This window comes from Poeciliopsis prolifica, unplaced genomic scaffold (assembly GCF_027474105.1).
Source record: "Poeciliopsis prolifica strain line A6 unplaced genomic scaffold, Auburn_PproV2 SCAFFOLD096, whole genome shotgun sequence".
NCBI lineage: Eukaryota > Metazoa > Chordata > Actinopteri > Cyprinodontiformes > Poeciliidae > Poeciliopsis > Poeciliopsis prolifica.
In genome coordinates, this window is record NW_026562471.1 from 233,081 (window position 1) to 251,076 (window position 17,996).

General features: G+C 38.4%; 1 protein-coding gene across 2 annotated transcripts; it reads right to left on the bottom strand.

Moving 5' to 3' along the window:
• Nucleotides 1-584: 584 nt before the first annotated feature.
• On the bottom strand, nt 585-16,861 carry LOC129353757 (phosphatidylinositol-3-phosphatase SAC1-B-like). Of its 2 annotated transcripts, XM_055023143.1 has the most exons (20): nt 16,777-16,861; nt 16,230-16,327; nt 14,858-14,932; nt 14,623-14,750; nt 12,810-12,959; nt 11,504-11,563; nt 9,517-9,550; nt 8,522-8,623; nt 8,245-8,330; nt 7,709-7,795; nt 7,537-7,605; nt 6,348-6,427; nt 6,116-6,214; nt 5,891-6,029; nt 4,186-4,255; nt 3,421-3,493; nt 2,830-2,923; nt 1,695-1,787; nt 1,559-1,616; nt 585-1,258 (listed from the first exon to the last, which is right to left on the bottom strand). In XM_055023143.1, the coding sequence occupies exons 1-20, from the start codon at nt 16,803-16,805 to the stop codon at nt 1,122-1,124; spliced, it is 1,761 nt and encodes a 586-aa protein (XP_054879118.1). In that variant the 5' UTR covers nt 16,806-16,861; the 3' UTR covers nt 585-1,121. The 2 variants fall into 2 exon arrangements, 1 of the variants encoding a protein (XP_054879118.1); XR_008605075.1 differs by lacking the exon at nt 585-1,258 and having other exon boundaries at nt 1,588-1,616; nt 1,695-1,822.
• Between the last annotated feature and the right edge of the window lie 1,135 nt (nt 16,862-17,996).

Genomic DNA, 17,996 nt, shown 5'->3' on the forward strand with positions numbered 1-17,996 from the left:
GTACCGGTCCATGGCCTTTGGGATGACTGCCCTCGAAGGCTCAGTATGATGTTATTCAGACCCTTTTCTTTTTTAAATTACAGCCAACAGCGACACAGTGTGGCATTATGTAAAATTACACTGATCAATCGCAATATAATGAACATCTACTCAGATAAAGTGAGCCTTCCTGTGTAGGTTCCAGTATAGAGTGGGCTTTATGACGTCATCAACCCGTTGGTGAAAAAATAGCGACCTTCATGGGTGAAAAACAAAAGATGTACATTTTTGAAGTAATTATGAGTTTTGGTGTATCACAAACATCAATGTTTTAGTTTATCGGAAAATTACAACATATTTATGCCAACATGTTCAACTAATCCCAGATCACTTTAATGCTGTCAAACCTCCAAGAGTTAATTAGAGTAACAGTACTTTACCACTTTGTACCGATTTTCATAAACTAAATGCTGCTACAGTCCCTGACTCATCCTCTCTCACATGAAAGACTGTATTGATATTTTTTTGAAAAAAGGGTAAATCCCAGGTTGTTCGTCTTGCTCAATAGACATGTGGACAAGAACTCAGAAATGGAACCAACAGCCTTCTTATTGACAGATGGTTGCTTTACTGACAGGCATCAAGTCATCCATAAATTGGTGCTATATAACACTCAGTTTGAAACAGGCCAGGGCAAAAAACTGACAAAGCTGCTGAACAGCAATATCTAACCTATGCTTTGACAAATGCAAATATAAAATGTACATTCTGAAAAGTCATTCATTTACAACAATGTGGTCTTTTCAGTTATCAGATATTAATGCACTCAAAAAAGATAAAGACAAAAAGGGACTTTGTGTGAGTGCTCAGCATTTTCCTTTAACTGATGATTCTACTAGGACACCAGTGGACACACAGTCCTGTCCACAACAACGGGTTACGTGTGGACAGCAGCAGAACCCCTGCAGAATCTCCCAGTTCCAGTACCAGTTGTTTCACTCTGGGCTGGTTGTGGTAGTCACCATCCTCGTCTGCTCTGGTCATGTTTAATACAGGCTCCAGGCCTGCAGATGGCGATGGTGGGGGGGAAGTGATGACATGTTAAGGTCGCCAGGGCCCAGCTGCTTTCCACACGCACACATTCAGTCCAACTTTTCCTTCTGAACCAGCTTGGGAGCGTCCACAAAGTCCCGTCCATTGAACAGGATCAGGCCACCTGTCAGAACGCTGGCTGTTCCCCAGAACAAAACGTAGGCCAAAGTTTCAGTCCATGTGTCACCTGAAACACACAACAAGTCAGTAAGTTCTTCACCTACCGTACACTTACTGAAGACTCTACACATCAATGGGATACACCTTTAAAAAGCCATTAAAACTCATGATTTGGTTTTGAAGACCTTCATTTTTCAAATACTTGATCAGATCATGGACCCTGCCTGCAACTGACCGTGCTTTCATTTATATAGCTCAGTTCAAAGTGCTGAGTGGACCCCTGGCCTACACTTCCACACTAGTCTGGCTGATGTCAGAACTTCCAAATCAATTACTGCTAATGTTAGTTCACCAAAATGTTTCTCACCAGCCATTAACAGACAGATGATGCACATAGAGAAAGCTACAACCATGATGATAGGCAGCTGGAAAAGAGAAACAGACAAGAATCCCAATTAGTACAACAACACAACTCTTTGTTTGTATTCTTGATGTTTTCTTACAGTTAAAAACTTCCAGTCTTTAGGGTCTTGCAGTGGAGTGATCCAGTCTGCTTCGTCCACAGCATAGTTCCCCAGGAACAAGTCAATGGAGTCCTGATTTAAAACACAAACAGAGGAACTCTGGGCGTCTACCCGGAGATGATTTAGGATGTCAAAGTCAGCCTGACTTTACATGACAAACTGTGGCCAGAAAAGTATACTAGGATTTTATTCTATCCATCTTTTATATATTTTCAAATGAGAGAAAATACTAAAAGTTGGTGTAACCATGGTACAAGCAGAAATGTAACAAACTAAAGGGAAAAAAGAAACAAGGAGAACAATAATTGTAAAATAAATCATAATTGTCTATGATTTATTTTATGATTATTTTATTGTCATAAAATAAATATTTTAATGCCCCTTCAACATAGCTGACAGGGTATTATTATCATTTCCAGTTGAATGGAAGTTGGATGTCAACAAGTTGACGACTGGGAAGAGACCAGCAGGATCTGCCACAAGGCATTAAGGCTCAAGTTCGCCTCTCTGTTGGGATCATTCCAAACATTTTTTGAATTACTGCAGGAGGCTGTTGAGAATATTCAGTTTTGCAGAATACATTTCAGACTTAATAATAATAGTTTATTAATCAGCTAAAGTTTCTTAACCTTTATGCCTTTATCTGGAGAAAACATCTCTTTACTCATTTCCAGAGAAGGAATTCTCAAAAACAATGAATACATTTTCCAGTGTTTATTTCACATTTGGCCCAAGATGGTGCTCCAAATGTATGCTTTACAAGGCTTATTCTACCTATACATGAGATTGACAGATTCATCCATCTTTTGTGTATGGTTTCATTTGACCTAACTTTGGTCAGGTTATGGCTCAGCAAGTACCCAGCATTAGGCTTTTTGTCAAACCCAAATATGCAAATTGTGAGTCACACCAGCCAAAAAAGAGACGAGACAGGTGGACAGCAAAAGGGGTTTCATCATCAAAGTCCTAATCATGTTAAATTGCAATCATTTAGATTATTGTACAATTCACACATCTGCAACACAGCAGTGTCTCCAGTTCAGTCAATGCTTTGATGAGGCTTTAACACACAAATCCTAATATTGCCATCAAGCAGAGGACTGACTAAACTCACCTGCCTGTAGCCGTCTGAAAAGTTGTTCTTGTAATATCTGATTGCAGAGTTCCAGCCATCCATCACAGCACCCCACACAGTCCTCTTGCCCATCCTGAGACACACAGAACACCACGAGAGCAACAACAAACTGAAACATTTTTATCAAACAGTATCAACATCAAATAAATCCTATGAAGTTATTTACAGATATTCTTTGAGTCATAAGAGTGGTGACATCTGAGTGCAGCTGTTGATGATTGTCCACTGTCGCTGGACAGCAGACAGAACGCTGCAAGTCACTGACTGGAATTTTTTAAAACTACGCTACTTTGAATAATAAACTGAGCATACTATAGTGCTTGATAACTGGGATAAACTGGAATGTATGTGTGATTAAATTAAAGTTATTTTTTTGAAGAGATACTTGTTGTGAAATGGTGCTGAATGAACTGAATTGAACATGAATATGAATAGGCAAAGACAAAATGACCCTAGGTCAAAAGTTCACATAAAGGTGGTGTAGTTAGTTTAGCCATTCAAGCTCACCTAGTTTCTCTACCTGAATAATGAAGACAGATCAGCTGGCTGTTAGATGGTGAAAACACTGACCTGGTGAAGTCTGTTTTTAAGGCACCAGTTCCAGCATACTGCTTGGCACATGCATCAGCATTGTCTGCCCACGCTGCAAAGAAATAAAATTAATTAAGACAGGAACATAAAGTGATAAGCACTAATGTTATTAAGGCCTTCATTTTAACTGAAGTTTTATGAGATGTCAAATTTAAAGTCTAGACAAGACTACAGAGGCCAGGGGATCTCTAACCAACTCCAGCTTGGGGTGAATGAACTGAAGGGTGTGGATTCATTAATTGTGGAACTCTGGGATTGATTTGTTTTTTCCTCTTTTGCACATTTTACATGGCCATTTGGATGTTTCCCCTTATGTAAATATGTATATAATTTTTCTCACTATATATATGCAAGGCACTTGCAACTGCAAACTTCTAGGGTTAGGGTTATGGCTAACTTCTGCTCCTTCATCTGTCTTCTAAGAAAACTATCCCATTGACCTTATTGGTCACAATCCATTTACATTGATTTAAAATATAAAATACTGTTATCTTTACACAGAACTGCTTGAAAGCTACCAGTTTGTTCAACTGGAAGAGGTGGTCACTGTGTAACAGGCTGCCAAACACACTGAGGGGCCCCTCAGAATCCTGTAAACTACATTCCTTGGATGTTTGGAACTGTTCCAGCAACACAAAAGGCTTCAAATCACTGTCACGATTAAGAGATAATGTTATAATAATGCTTGAATGGAACTGGGGGTGTAGAGAACTTATAGTGGGGGTGTAGTGGGGAAATGCTCACCATTCTTATAAATCTTCTCAAAATCAGCCTGGTCTTCGATCTTCTGTCCCAGGTGGAGAAGTCCCATTTTCTGCAAAGATGCACCCATAAATACCAACAGCTGTCAGAATCAAGAACACACACTAAAATCAAGAACCAAGAATCAAGAACACACACTAAAAGAGGGGTGCCCAAAGTGTGTCCTTGAGGGCTAGCGTCCTGCATGTTTTAGTTCTCTACCTGGTTTAACACACCTGGATCACATGATGGCTCCTTATAAGGTGTAAGGAGAACACTGACGTCCTGAAGAGGTTATTGGAGAAACCTAATACATGCAGGACGCCGGCCCCCGAGGACTGACTTTGGGACCACTGGTCTAAAAGTTTAAATTTATGTTTCAAACATTTCTTGTGTTTCCATGATTCAACTTTCTGTGAAACAAACTGTTCCTTTATTCAGTCTTTGCAGTTCTTAGGCCAATAATGATGACTCATTGTTTTACCTACTGCTGATGAAATACTCATGCAGCAGACAGGAGGCTTTCCCCTCTCCCTCCTCAAAACCCCATTTGAATTAGTTTGCATCTTATGGTTGAGTTTTGTTAGGTTTGTTTGCATTTGCTTATTTTTGGTTAGCTATGGGTTAAATTAATCTATTTTGGTTTCTCATTTCAGGTATTCCTTCATCAGGTTTTATTTCTTTAGTATAATTTATTCAATTCAATTTTCATTTAATCAGACAATCCTTGTGTGTTCTCCTTTAATGTTACCTCACAAACATCGGTCAACATTTTTTTCTATTCAGGACATTTAAAGTTGAATATTGCTTTATGCCTGTGACAGCACAATTATTTTCACTTCAATATTACAAGCATGTTTGAGGGAGTCAAACTCCCACCAGAGAGCATACAGAAAGAGTTGCAAAATTCTACAAATCAGACAAAAATATCAGCATGACGCTCAGGAGGAGTGCAACGTTGTGGACAAGAAGCCGGGAAACGGGAGTGCCAGCTTGCTGAGCTGCAAGCATCACCACGAGTAACCATCATTTCTGTCAAAAGAAAGTAGGGGTGCACCGATTGCAGTTTTCTGACTGATCACTCATATCTAAAAAGCTTGACTGATTTTGGCCTATGACAATTTCTTTCTGTACCAAATATGACAAAAAAGTTGGCAACAGAAGGATGCACATTGTCAAATGCAGCCCTCTGTCAGACTCTTGTGGTGATAGAAAAGATCAGTGGATAAAATTGGTTTCACATGTAAGTATTGACCAATCAATGATCACCCAAAATTAAAGAAATTGGGACGGATCGATCTATGCACCCCTAAAAATAACCCCGTCACGCCTCCCCAAGACCAAGTCCATATTGGAAACACTGTAATATATAGTCACTGTGGATGGATGCTCCACTTATTTATATCTTTAGTGGCTAACGGTAAATGTCAAGGGGACGACTGGAACAATGTTTTTTGGCAAAGAAAGAGACGTGTTTGAAAAAAGGAGATAAATGGTCATCACAATTTTCTGCAACAGAATCAGAATGAAACTATTTCCTGACATCCAAAATGAAGTCTCTCTCCTTAGAGAGTAAGAATGTTTGTGGCACTGCAGACCAGAAGTGGTTAAAACAACTTTTTTTAAGACTACAAGTTCTAGAATATTTTAACTGCAAAACATTCATTTCCTTTATTTCTGTGTTGACATAGAGCATGTGAGGAGGTACCTGCAGTTGTGACTGTAGGGCGCGTCGGGCTAGCAGACTCTGGATGACATTGGTACGGTCCAGACAGTCCATGCAGTTGCTCCGAAATGTACCTTCTTGGTTCATCAGTACCTTCCCTTCAGTGTCCACAAGAAAATATCTGAAACCATATGTAGAGAACACCACTGATGAATAGCAATCCTTTAACTACTTAATGGATAAGCCTAAAGCCAAAAAGACACTCACCCAAATTCATCCTGTATTTCAGAAACACTGTCCAGTAAGATCTGAAGCCGATGCCACCTCATCCGACTACATTCTTTGTGAAAGTCAAATGCTATGTACCTGCAGAGAAACAATCTGTTAGCCAAAAACTCCAACATAATTTTTAAAGAAGCACAAAGACCAACACATCATAAATGTACAGGCAGAGCTGAGTCATGTGAAGACGAAGGGGTAACCTTGGAAGTGATCTTACTTGATCATACTGTTACCCGAGCTGGTTACCATCTTGTCAAATGCTAGCTCCAAAGGCTTTTCAGAACCTTTTTGGTTGATCTGTGGAAGAACAGTCAAATTTGTGACAAAAACAGCCCGTTCCTAATTCAGTCAATATGTGCCTTGTCTCAGTAGAATCACCCCTAACATGGTGGAGAAGTTTGAGTATCCCAGGAGGAGTCTCCCATCCCACATTAGCCTCAAAGGAGGGGTCAGATAAGACTGATTCAAACATTATGATAGAAGTTAGACAGCAAAAACTTCAAGGAGGTTTGAGAGCAATGTGGTGCGGTGGGGGTTCACTGTATACTTGGTTTCTTGGGCTGAGTCCATTTGACTATGACAAACTGGGAGGAGGATTGCCTAGTTCAGGTGCTTGGGGACTCAAGTGGCAAGTGAGGATGGAGATACAGCTATCTAACACATTCTGGCTCTATGGACATGGAATGCTACCTCACTAGCCACTGGCAGCAGGGAGTTATAGTTAAACTTACCTCCACACAGAACCTGGCACTGGAACCTTGCTCCTGGAGAGGGGCTGTTTTGAGAAAGCGGCATTGGGCAGGAGGGGGAATACTCACAAGGCCCTGGCTGAGAATCTTTGTTTGAAAATTTGCTCCAGCAAGTGAGTCAACTTGCTGCTTAAAGCCATAACTGTGCTTATGCACTGAACAAGCAACTCATAGTAACTGGCATTGTTCTGGAAAAGAATACCATAGGGATACCCTTGTGGTTCTGTAGGACTTCATGTTTACTCAATCAATTAATTAAACGTTACTTTTTATAGTTCCTTTCAGCAACAAGGCATTTCAAAGTGCTATACAAGGGAGAAGCTCACTCGGAGAGACCTGGATAAGAGTCAGTGTCAGTCTACAGCGTGGTGAAAATCAGAGTGGACACACCGCTCCTCTACAACTAAAAGAGCTTGGTAAGGTGATTTGGGAATGGGATCAGGACTGTTCCTGGGAGGCTTTTCAAGCACAACCATATGGGAGGAGACCCCAGGGCAGACCTCCAACTCACTGGAGGATGTTTGGTTGGAGAATGAACAAAGTAAGGAATTATAGATTACAATTTATTTACCCCAGTGAAATCACTATCCAGCTGTCTGCAAACTTCACAATTTATAGTACATAATTATAACTTATAGTAAAACCATGTTTGCTCACCAAGTTCAAAATGACTTGTTTTCCATACAGAACAACCTGGGAGTCAAAGTGCCTCTGGAATCCATCTAACTACAACAAAAATCAAAGAGGAAAAGTACATAAGACATGAAAAGTAAAAAGAAAAAGTACAATGTCACGTCATGATTTATGTAAAATAAGAGTGAAAACTGACATGGTTAACCACTTTGCTGATCTGTGGCTTTGGCTTGTACTTCAGATTGGGCCTTTGAGACCAATAGAAAGGGATGGAGCCTCTGGTCTAGGAAAACGAAACATATTGCATAAGGACAAAATTAATATGCCTACACACATTCACTCTTCCATCAGAACAAATGAACATGGTTTAAAGTGGAATGAGCTTGTACTGGTTTTGCAAACCATTTTTAAATGTGATAGCAAAGATGCACTTAAAAGGTTTGTGTGTCTGAATGAATATGGAAAATGCAGACTGAACAGTAATGTAAAAACCTATGACCAAGAAACAGAAAACAAGGGCAAACACTAGCAGCCAATCAATTTACTTTGCTCAATCACTAACAGACTTAATATCTCAATAAGAAAAAGCAGAAAATCAGCACTGTGAAGATCCAAATATTACAGCTGTCCCTTTGCAAAGCCCTGACAAAAAACTAACAACACTAAAACACATGAGTGAATGGTTGACTTTCCCACTGCTGGATGACTTGGAATCTCAGCTGTTTGACTCACCTGCACAAATGAAGCCTTGTAATTGTTGTAATGCACAATTTGCTCAGTTTCCACAAAGTTAGCAGCATGGCCTTCTGAATCAATGCCTGTGTTAAATTAACAACAACCAAAAAGACATTTATCTTGAGAATAATGTCTGCAAAAAGCTGATATGCTGTGGTAAGAACCATGCAAATGAGATAACTACCATTACATGCTAGAAAAACAGAAAAATGATTAAGAGCACACAGAGCAACAGGAGATGTGAGCCGAGTTAAAGACAGCTTGCAGCAGTTACCTCGGACATAGTAGCGGACGCCGGCTCTGAAACAGCTTCTTCTGGAGATAATAATCCACTCAAACACCTTTCCATTGATGGAGCTCGAGTTAATGGTAATGACTGGGAGGGAGACATGTTAAGAAACCAACAATACTTGTACATGGAAACAGAAGGACTCAATGTGACACATCAAAACAATCAAGAAACAATACAGAAACATACCTCAGATGGGATTCAAGTAGAGATTTGCTTTTTGTTGGGTTCATTATAAAATAAGATAGATTGCAGTTAATGCTTTGCTGTTTGTATTTAACATTTTGATAAGCACTTTAGAGTGCTAGCATGAAGCAACAGTCACACATGCTTCAACTTGCCTGTGGTTTTGCTGCTGGTCATCCTGAATTTCCCCAGTGACATTAAAGGTTGTTTGTATTCAGGCACCAATTAATGATACTCACTTCTAAGGTTCATTTTCAAATGAAACCAGAATATTCCGAGTAAGTATTTTAAATTACTTTTAGTATGCCAATATGTCTACTGTTATTTTCCACTTCGGTTGAAATCATTTAATGCTTAAAATATTTATGTTTTGTAAATCGTTGCTTTGAAAGATCAAATGTATTAATGATAAAGTACATCTTAAATGTGTGGCTCAAACAAACATAATAAAAGGTACTCTTGTTCATCTTCCAAAATCAGACATCAGTTTATTTGTTCCCGATCTGTGTCAACATTCTGCTTTACCACCTGAATGGAGTGATTCTATCAATGTTGGCCTGGTGATTGATTGGTAATGATCCAGTCTAATGCAGAAAAAGACTGCATTAGACTGGATCATGTTGTGATCAATTTATACACTGAAAAAAGACTGAAGGACTTGAGACTCCCTCTCTGAAGCAGTGTAGTAGAGGAACATGTATTATTGAAGTTTATGATTTCATCATCTCACTTTCTGACCTTAAAAGTTTGATTTAAAAATATAAACCAACGCTGACAGCCACAGAAAAGGATACAACCATGGACAACAGGATACACAAACCTGTGCAACTGTAAAACAGGTGAGGAAACATTACCATGTAAACAATTCAAACACACAGACTTTAGCTGGTTCAGCAGCCCAACCCAGCAGACAAGACACACAGCTCCATGCTTACATTTGTTAAGTAGGGGTGCACTGATTATCAGAAATTGGCCAACTCATGTGAAGTCGATCTTATCCACAGATCCTCACTATGTCAGCAAAAGTCTAAAAATCAATCTTTTGCTCTCCTGTGAGAGAGATTTGACTGACAGACCGGACGACAGCTCATGTCTGGATGTTTTCAGTTAATAATACTCACCCCACTGTTACCAACTCTGTGACTTTCTTGCTACATTTAGAAACATTTCAGACAAAAAAAATTGATATTGGCCAAAATTGGAATCAGCAGGCTAGGCTTTTTAAAGATCGGTAATTGGCGATCAGCCAGAAAACTGCAATCGGTGCAGCCCTAGTACATTTGGTTATGACAAATATTTCTTAACCAAATCATCAATTCACCCATTTAGTATATTAATTTCATTTTCATTATCATCCATGTATTGTAATGTGACATCTCTACTACCAGTTAACTTTGAGGAGAACCTTTTATAGATACAAGAAACTACAAACAATTGCCCTTTGAGTTCTTAAAGGTAAAGGTTGAAAATTATCCATCCTGAACAACTTTGGAAGCCTTCCCCTGTCAGGTGAAGGGATTGTTAAGCACATACTCTATATTGCCAAAAGTATTTGCTCACCTGCCTTGACTTACATAAGAGCTTAAGTATCATCCTATTCCTTATCCATAGAGTTCAATAAGATGTTTGTCCACTCTCTGCAGCTTCAACTCTTCTGGGAAGGCTGTACAAAGGGTTTAGGAATGTGTATGGGGATTCTAGACCATTCTTCCAGAAGCGCATTTGTGAGGTTACATGCTGATGTTGGACAAGAAGGCCTGGTTCTCAATCTCCAATCTAATTCATTTTCTTTTGTTGCTCCTAATTTATGGAACAGTTTGCCTTTTCAGATTAGATATGCTTGCAGCCTGGATCATTTTAAATTGTTTCTCAAAACTCATTTTTATTCATTGGCTTTTAACTGAAACAATTTTTTGATATTCTGTTTTTATCTATTTGTGTTACTGTCGTTCCTGTGCAGCACTTTGGTGCAGTTTTATACCTGTTTTAAAGTGCTATATAAATAAATTTGACATTGACATTGACAAAGGTGTTCTATTGGGTTGAGGATAGGACTGTGTGCAGGCCAGACTCTGCTATCCATGTCTTTCTGGACCTTGCTTCCAACATGACTGTGTGCTCTGGTACACTGTCATGTTGGAAGGGGAAGGGTCCAGCTCCAAACTGTTCTCAAAGTTGGGAGCATGGGATTGTCTAAAATGTCTTGGTATGCTGAAGCATTCAGAGTTCCTTTCACTGGAACTATGGGACCAAACCCAACTCCTGGAAAACAACCATAATCCCCCCTCCACCAAACTTTTCACTTGGCACAATGCAGTCAGACAAGTACTGTTCTGGCAACTGTCAAACCCAGACTCATCCATCAAATTGCATAATTTGTCACTCCAGAGAACACGTCTCCACTGCTCTAGAGTCCAGTGGTAGCGTACTTTACAGCACAGCATCTGACACTTTGCATTGCATTAGGTGACGTATGGCTTGGATGCAGCTGATTGACCCATTCCCTAAAGCTCTCTGTGCACTGATCAAGAGCTAATCTGACAGCCACATGAAGTTTGGAGGTCTGTAAGTGATTGACTGTACAAAGTTGGGCATCTCTTCGCTCTATGTCCTTCATCATCCGCTGATCCTAATGCGTCATTTACATGGCCTACCAGTACAACTTTTTATAATACAGCTGACAGTTGACTGTGGAATATTTAGGAGTGAGGAAATTTCATGTTATTTCAGCATGTCTGAAATAAGCAAAAAGCTATTAAACAGGTCACTTATGTATCTTACCTCTGGCTGTGTCATAAACTCCCGCAGCAAGTGCCCATTCCAAACAAAGCGCTGATCTGCCTGGAACAAGCAGAGTTGACATGTAAGTGAAGATACAAGAATCTCACTGACAGCCGATATGACATTAAAAATTTATGCACTGCAGATTTGCAAAAAAATAAATAAATAAAAAATAAAATCAAGACAAGCACAGGTGACAAAAAATGTCATAACAAGAGAAAGCAATAAGTCTTTAAAGAATTTTTTCCATATTTTCAAAGCACTATTATTGTTGTGAGCAATGTTAACTTTAATGATTCAAGACGATCTGTGCAGTCAAGCACAAGAGTTGGTTTCTTGTTCCAGATATGAACTCAAGCTCCACCCTGTCAGGCCTTAGCCTGCCCTTTGAGTTCACATCTTACTACACCAATCTGGAAGAAATTTAGAAAAAACTAACAATGAAATGAACATCAGTGTATGAATATGGTGCAAGTACTTTGGAGTACACAGACTTGATGAAGAGCTCTACAAGTACAGGCCAGTTATCATTCATCAGAATTTTCTTTGTAAACCAAGTTCTGTCTGACATCAAGTCAGACTTAGCCTATCCACTCTAAGGTCAGCTAGGATTTCCTAGTTTAGGTTTATATTCTAAATGCCAGCGAAATACAATGCTAGTTGTATTTTTCTGTCACTATTCACAGTAAAATAGGACATGGGATAAAATTTAAAACTCAGAGAGGAAGAAGCCATTGTTCCTAAAGTGATATAAAATATAAATTCCAGGTTACAGTTTCCAAATGAAATCTGAGACTGAGCTCTTGTTTTTCTGCAGATATGTTCTACAGTCTGGTCAAATTAAAAAATGTCAGTGTTTGGCCATAATAAACATTGTCATGTTTGATAAATTGAGAACACCATCAAAATGTTAAAATTCTGATCCAACTTGTCGACATTGTTTGTGTCCCAAAGACTGGGCGTAAATTCTAGCATGAACAGCTGATAGAAGGAAAAAATGGAATGGGGAGTTTTCCTCAACAGTTGCTAAGATTATCTCTTCACATTGTGTTGGATGTGCCGTTCGTACTGAAAATTTTAGAAAACATACCCACTAGGATGATTTTAGTGCAACTGACATGCTAACTGAAAAGTTACAAGTCATGTGCGATGTGAGCATAGCATCTGAATGTGGGCAGGTGGTGGGGGGATTTATCTGAAAAAGAATCTATTAGTTACAAGTGTTTCTGAAACATTTTTGTTTGAAATGCCCTGCGTGGTATCGTGTTTGAGAGAAGTGTTACAAAGGCAGTCTGGTGTCTCTTACCCTCTCCAAAAGACTCATGTCTTGAAAATCTGGGCTTGTGTTTGCCAGACGCTGCAAGCTGTGGGTCAGGTCATAGTCTGATGCAAAGTAGAGGCCATCTGTATGAAGCACACTGCTGATCATGGATACAAAGGTTTTGTTGTCTTGCATCTGCAATAGAAAATTCATAGATATAAAGGTCTGCTTCTTTCCAGGTTCTATTTCATTGTTCTGATCACTAAATATTTAGAACTTTCTAGAGTTGTGCTGCTTATGGTGGCAGCTCTGTTACGTTAGCTCTGATTTGTTCCTTTTGTTCACATTTTTTTTTTTGGATGAGAAGTTGCATGTTGGACAATGTTCTCTCTGACTTTGGATGCTGTGCAGCTCTTTTTTACTCTCAGTTGTTATGATATATAGCCATGGTGACGATGTACTGTTTCTACAACTGAGAGTAGCTGATTAGCAGATGAAAAACTAACACCAGATCACAAGTGAGAGACTGAGAAGTGAAAGCCTTTCACCTGCCCATATCCCCGAGAATGATGTGCAGTTCTAGATTGGAGTTCAGTGAATATTCTATCAGATGTTGGTCACACTTCATTTGAAGAAGTTTGCAAAAGGCTGACATGACATTGTCATAAACATGACATTGTCATAAACAAGACATTGTCATAAACATGATATTGTCATAAACATGACATAACACCTGTAGTGAACATGAAGGAGTCTTCACATATATTTGTCTCTTGTCATAAAATATCATTTGGTAAATATTTTTAATGCAAAGTTGCATTGAAAGTCCACTAAAAGTGTCAACCTTGCAGTGTCTTTTTTTTTAAACCAAATGACACTTCATGACACCAGTCAAACATTCACGAAGACTCCTTCGTGTACAGGACATGGTGTTATAACAAGCATCGTGTCAGCCTTATGCACACCCTTCAAAGAAAGTGTTGCCAGATGTTTTATTTGTTGATACTGATCACATGTATATCATAATGTGTATTGTAATTCACTTAAGTGTCCAGTCTTACTTAAAAGGTTAATATAATCCTAAGGAAAGACGCAATGCCAACCCAGTAAGGTACCTACTTGATTTTCTACACCAGCTAAAGTTTAACTGATACGTTTATTTAAATCTTAAAACACATCTTAAAATACTTAATTCCATATTTTAAGGTGTGAAGCTGGTAGACAAATTTGAAAGAACAATAAAAATGTCGACTCAATTTTACTCTACAGACAGCGGAGCAGCTATTTGTGGAGTAAGTAATTCATCAAGTGAAAATATATTACTTACTCTAGTTTGCTGCCATCTAGAGGAATTATTGTGAATAAGAACAAAAACAGAAGCCTTACAACCTTCCCAAGCCTGACTCCTATTTATTTAGACGCTGTTAACCTCACTTGAAAACCCACCACAGATTTTCAAAATCCTTTTTTCCAAGTCAAATCTAAGTTCTCTAATGACAAAAATAAGCATCTAACCCAAAAACATCTAGTGCAACCTCTCACTCAGACCTGCTGAATGTTTGAACATTTGATAATCATCTTTATTTGTTTATTTTATTCACAGTTTCAAAAACCGCAAAAGGCTACATGACTATTAATGAAAATGTGAAGATACCTTTCAACATGTATAAATGTCACTAAAATAGGACTTCATATCCTTCTTCTGAAGCAAGTCGGCTTGTCACACAGAACTGCTGTCTCTTTCTTGATCTCTATCTAGCAGTTTGGACATAATGACTGGTTTGGGATGTTGCTTCTGCTTGTTGACCTTCTGCTATAATGGGACATGAGGAGTGCAAGTGCTGGTAAAAGAACCAACCTGGTCATCATTCAAGTGTAATACTGTCTTTTTGTAAGAAATGATGTCAAAGTTCAGAGCTTTCCACACAGCATGGCCCAGTAAGTCTCCCACCTTCATCTTCTTTGTGATCACTATGAGGTACATGCCTAGATTTATGAAGAAAGCAGATCATGAAGGGGATGAAAGCCACACCAATGAGAGTTCAGACAGTTTGACATACTCCAGAATTACAATCTGACCATGTTGAACATACCTGCTGGCAATCGAATAGTTCCCATGACTCCACCTATTGGCATGCTTTCAGCTGACATAGGAACATCGCTCCTCACTGAGGTCCAAAAATGAGACAATGGTTAGTGGCCATGTGTTCTAAAGTAAATAATTTCTATATCACTATGAATTAACAGTGATATCGAAAGGAATCAACTGGACTGACGAGCAATCTTAAACTCTGCTTCAGTTGTTTTTCTAGAGGTTTTTCAATCCAAACCTCTGGTTTGAAATGCCATTTAATGACATTTCAGACAAAAAAATTATTGTCAGCCAAAATCTGAGTCAGCAGGTCAGGATTTTTAAAAATTGGTAATCAGAGATTGGCCAGGAAACTGCAATCGCTGCACCACTAAAATATGTATCAATATTCTTAGCATGGCTGATCATTACAAAGAAATCATAGGATTCCAATGTTGTTGAATATTGTAATGACAACGTCAGTCATGATGAATTCATATTCTTCTCACTGTCATTGCAGTGCTGTTCAAATGACCCTTGACATTTTGCATTTTTGGCCTTCCCACCATCTCTGCTGCATTTAAGAGCTTCAAGGTGTTACTGCCAAACAAAATGAATTAACAACTCCCCAAGTCTAATAGCCAAAAAATTGGTTTCCTCCCGGGCAGTTCATTGTGATATTTTTGATGTATGCAAGGACAAATAAATAAATAAAAATCACGACTTTATCACATCATCCAGTATTACTTCATTTACAAGTTGATTAAATTATCAAGTACTTCACATGTAAATATAAATTTTACAATGTTGGATAACTTTTCCAATAATGGATTTGTTTCTAAAATTAGTAAGAAGACTGACTAAAACTTTTCAAAACCAGCATATTTACTGCATTTTAACTTTGATGCTTTTTGTGCCAAGCAAGTGAAACAGTTATGATTGGAAAGATCTTTTGCTGCACTGCTACCCAATTCTTTTTACACAGCTAAAAACAACAGCATGTATAGATTTGTAATGATAGCTTTTATTTTGTTTTCTGTTTCTTACAAAATCAGTCACACTTTTTCCCCATGTGCATGTCTTCCATGTCCTCTCCATCCCTATCAGGGCAGACAGACCTGGAGTCTTGCTCTGAAGGACATTTCTTGTTTTTTAAAACACGTGTTCTCACCACTGGTGTTTGAATGCAATTTTAGAAATACATTTAAATCCATCCATTTTTTAACATCCCTGTCCCTACTGGGGTCAGGAGGTGCCGATGCCTATCTCCACTAACGTTCTGGGCGAGAGGCAGGGTCACTGGGGTCACCCTGGAAAGGTCGCCAGGCTGTCGCAGATACATTTAAATATTATGTTGAATTATAATAATGCTTAACAGGAGGGTGATTGCTTACCAGTGAGTGACATCTCAGTTGATACTCTATCAATGACCAGGACATCCACGGAGTCATCATCACTTTGCTCTATGTAGAACTTTTCCGCTGTGGTGTGCCTGGGACAGAGAACAGATCACATCATCATATGACAGCCGCACTGGGCTCATCAAAACCCACAGCTGGTGCTGTGGACCACAGATCTGAGCAAACTGGAAGCTGAACTAGAAGTGCCGGTAGAAAGCTGAAAGATAACCGACAGCTAGCTGCTGCTGGGACGAGCAGCGTTAGACTGTCAACAACACCCCGCTGCGACCTGCCAGAACCTTCATCAGTTGCGTTAATGTTCTGCAGACTCGCTGGTACTGCTGACTGGAAACAGTCAGATTCTTCTCTAGAAAGGAAAACTTTCTATGGTGTAAGATGTTGAGTTAGCTTTGGAAGGTACGCACATCGAGTTTACATTTAAAGTGAAAGTGAAGCGTTTACTGTTTGTGTGGTTCACACAAAGTTTCCCATGGGTCTAAAATTGAAATAGACAGAAAATAAAGCCACTACTTATACTTACAGGCGAAAACTACCCGCAGTGCTCGCCATCTTCTCTTGAATTTAACCTCAGTGACGTGTCGCTGTCTTCTTCCTTTTCTTTCCAGGCGGTCGGCAAGCAATATGTATCTACATATTGCATTACCGCCATCTACTGGAATGGAGTGTTGATGTTAATGCTAAATCTAGATTACACAAATTAAAAAAAAAATTCTCTTCATCCTCTTTACCAATTTCGCTTTGTTGAAGCATTTTTAGATAAAAAAAAAAAGGACAAAAAGATTCAGAAGTGGAACGTTTGTCCAAAATATCTCATTGAATATTTTATTCAATAAGATATTGAATAATTCTCTCCTTATTGAGGAGAGAATTAGTACATTGTAATATATGTATTAATTCGCTCTTCTCAATAGAATATTTGTAACAAACAATAAAACCTGTTTCACCATCTCTTCTTGAAAACAAAAATCACATTTTCTGTTGGATGTTTTCCCATTTTAAATAAAGTACTCTTTAATCTTGAAAGATCAAAATATCATCTGGATATAATTGTTTACTCCGTTCTATTTCTCCTCATTATAACAACTTTCCTTTGAATGCTATAAAGCAAACCTTCCAGGTCTTTTTCCTAGTGTTTCTGCCATTTCCCTTTAACCTTTTAAAGGGAAATGGCAGAAACCATTTCCCTCTAAAAAATTTCTTTCATAATATGTTCTCCTTTAAGATACCAATAATATATATATAAAAAATGTGTTGCTTGGTCTGCATATGTAACTGCTGACTCATTATCTTTTATTCCTATATGTGATTGTACCCATGTAAAATAACTAATAAACCCATTCTCTGAATTCTATAAATTAATAATTGAATCTTTAAAAAAAAGTCTGGTCTGCTATGTGAATTATTATTATTTTTAATGAAAAGAATAACAAACTTGAATCTGAACAAATTACACTTCGTAATGGATCAATTTCCTCAATCCATCGTAGAGATAAAATGATTCCCAGCATCTCTCTTGTATAACTTAGACTCCAACAGTAATTTATTTACCCGTTTTAAAATGTAATTCTGGAATTCAATTTCTGGAATGAATGGCATACTCTAATTGAGTTTTTTTTAAGCCTCTATAAATATGGAATCATCCATAATACGTATTATTTAAATACGGATTGTACTGAATATGGATCTGAAAGGTTTTCTTTTTTCTGATCTCCAACAAAGTAAAATCAATAACACTAGTAG

Bases quoted from the DNA above. Each gene is read 5' to 3' on its own strand.
- LOC129353757 (XM_055023143.1), bottom strand. From the start codon at position 16,805: ATGGCGAGCACTGCGGGTAGTTTTCGCCT. The intron at 14,933-16,229 runs GTAAGCAATCAC...TTTGGACCTCAG, and splicing joins AACTGAGATGTCACTCACTG to TGAGGAGCGATGTTCCTATG. The intron at 1,259-1,558 runs GTGAGAAACATT...TGTGTGTTTCAG, and splicing joins CATCTGTCTGTTAATGGCTG to GTGACACATGGACTGAAACT.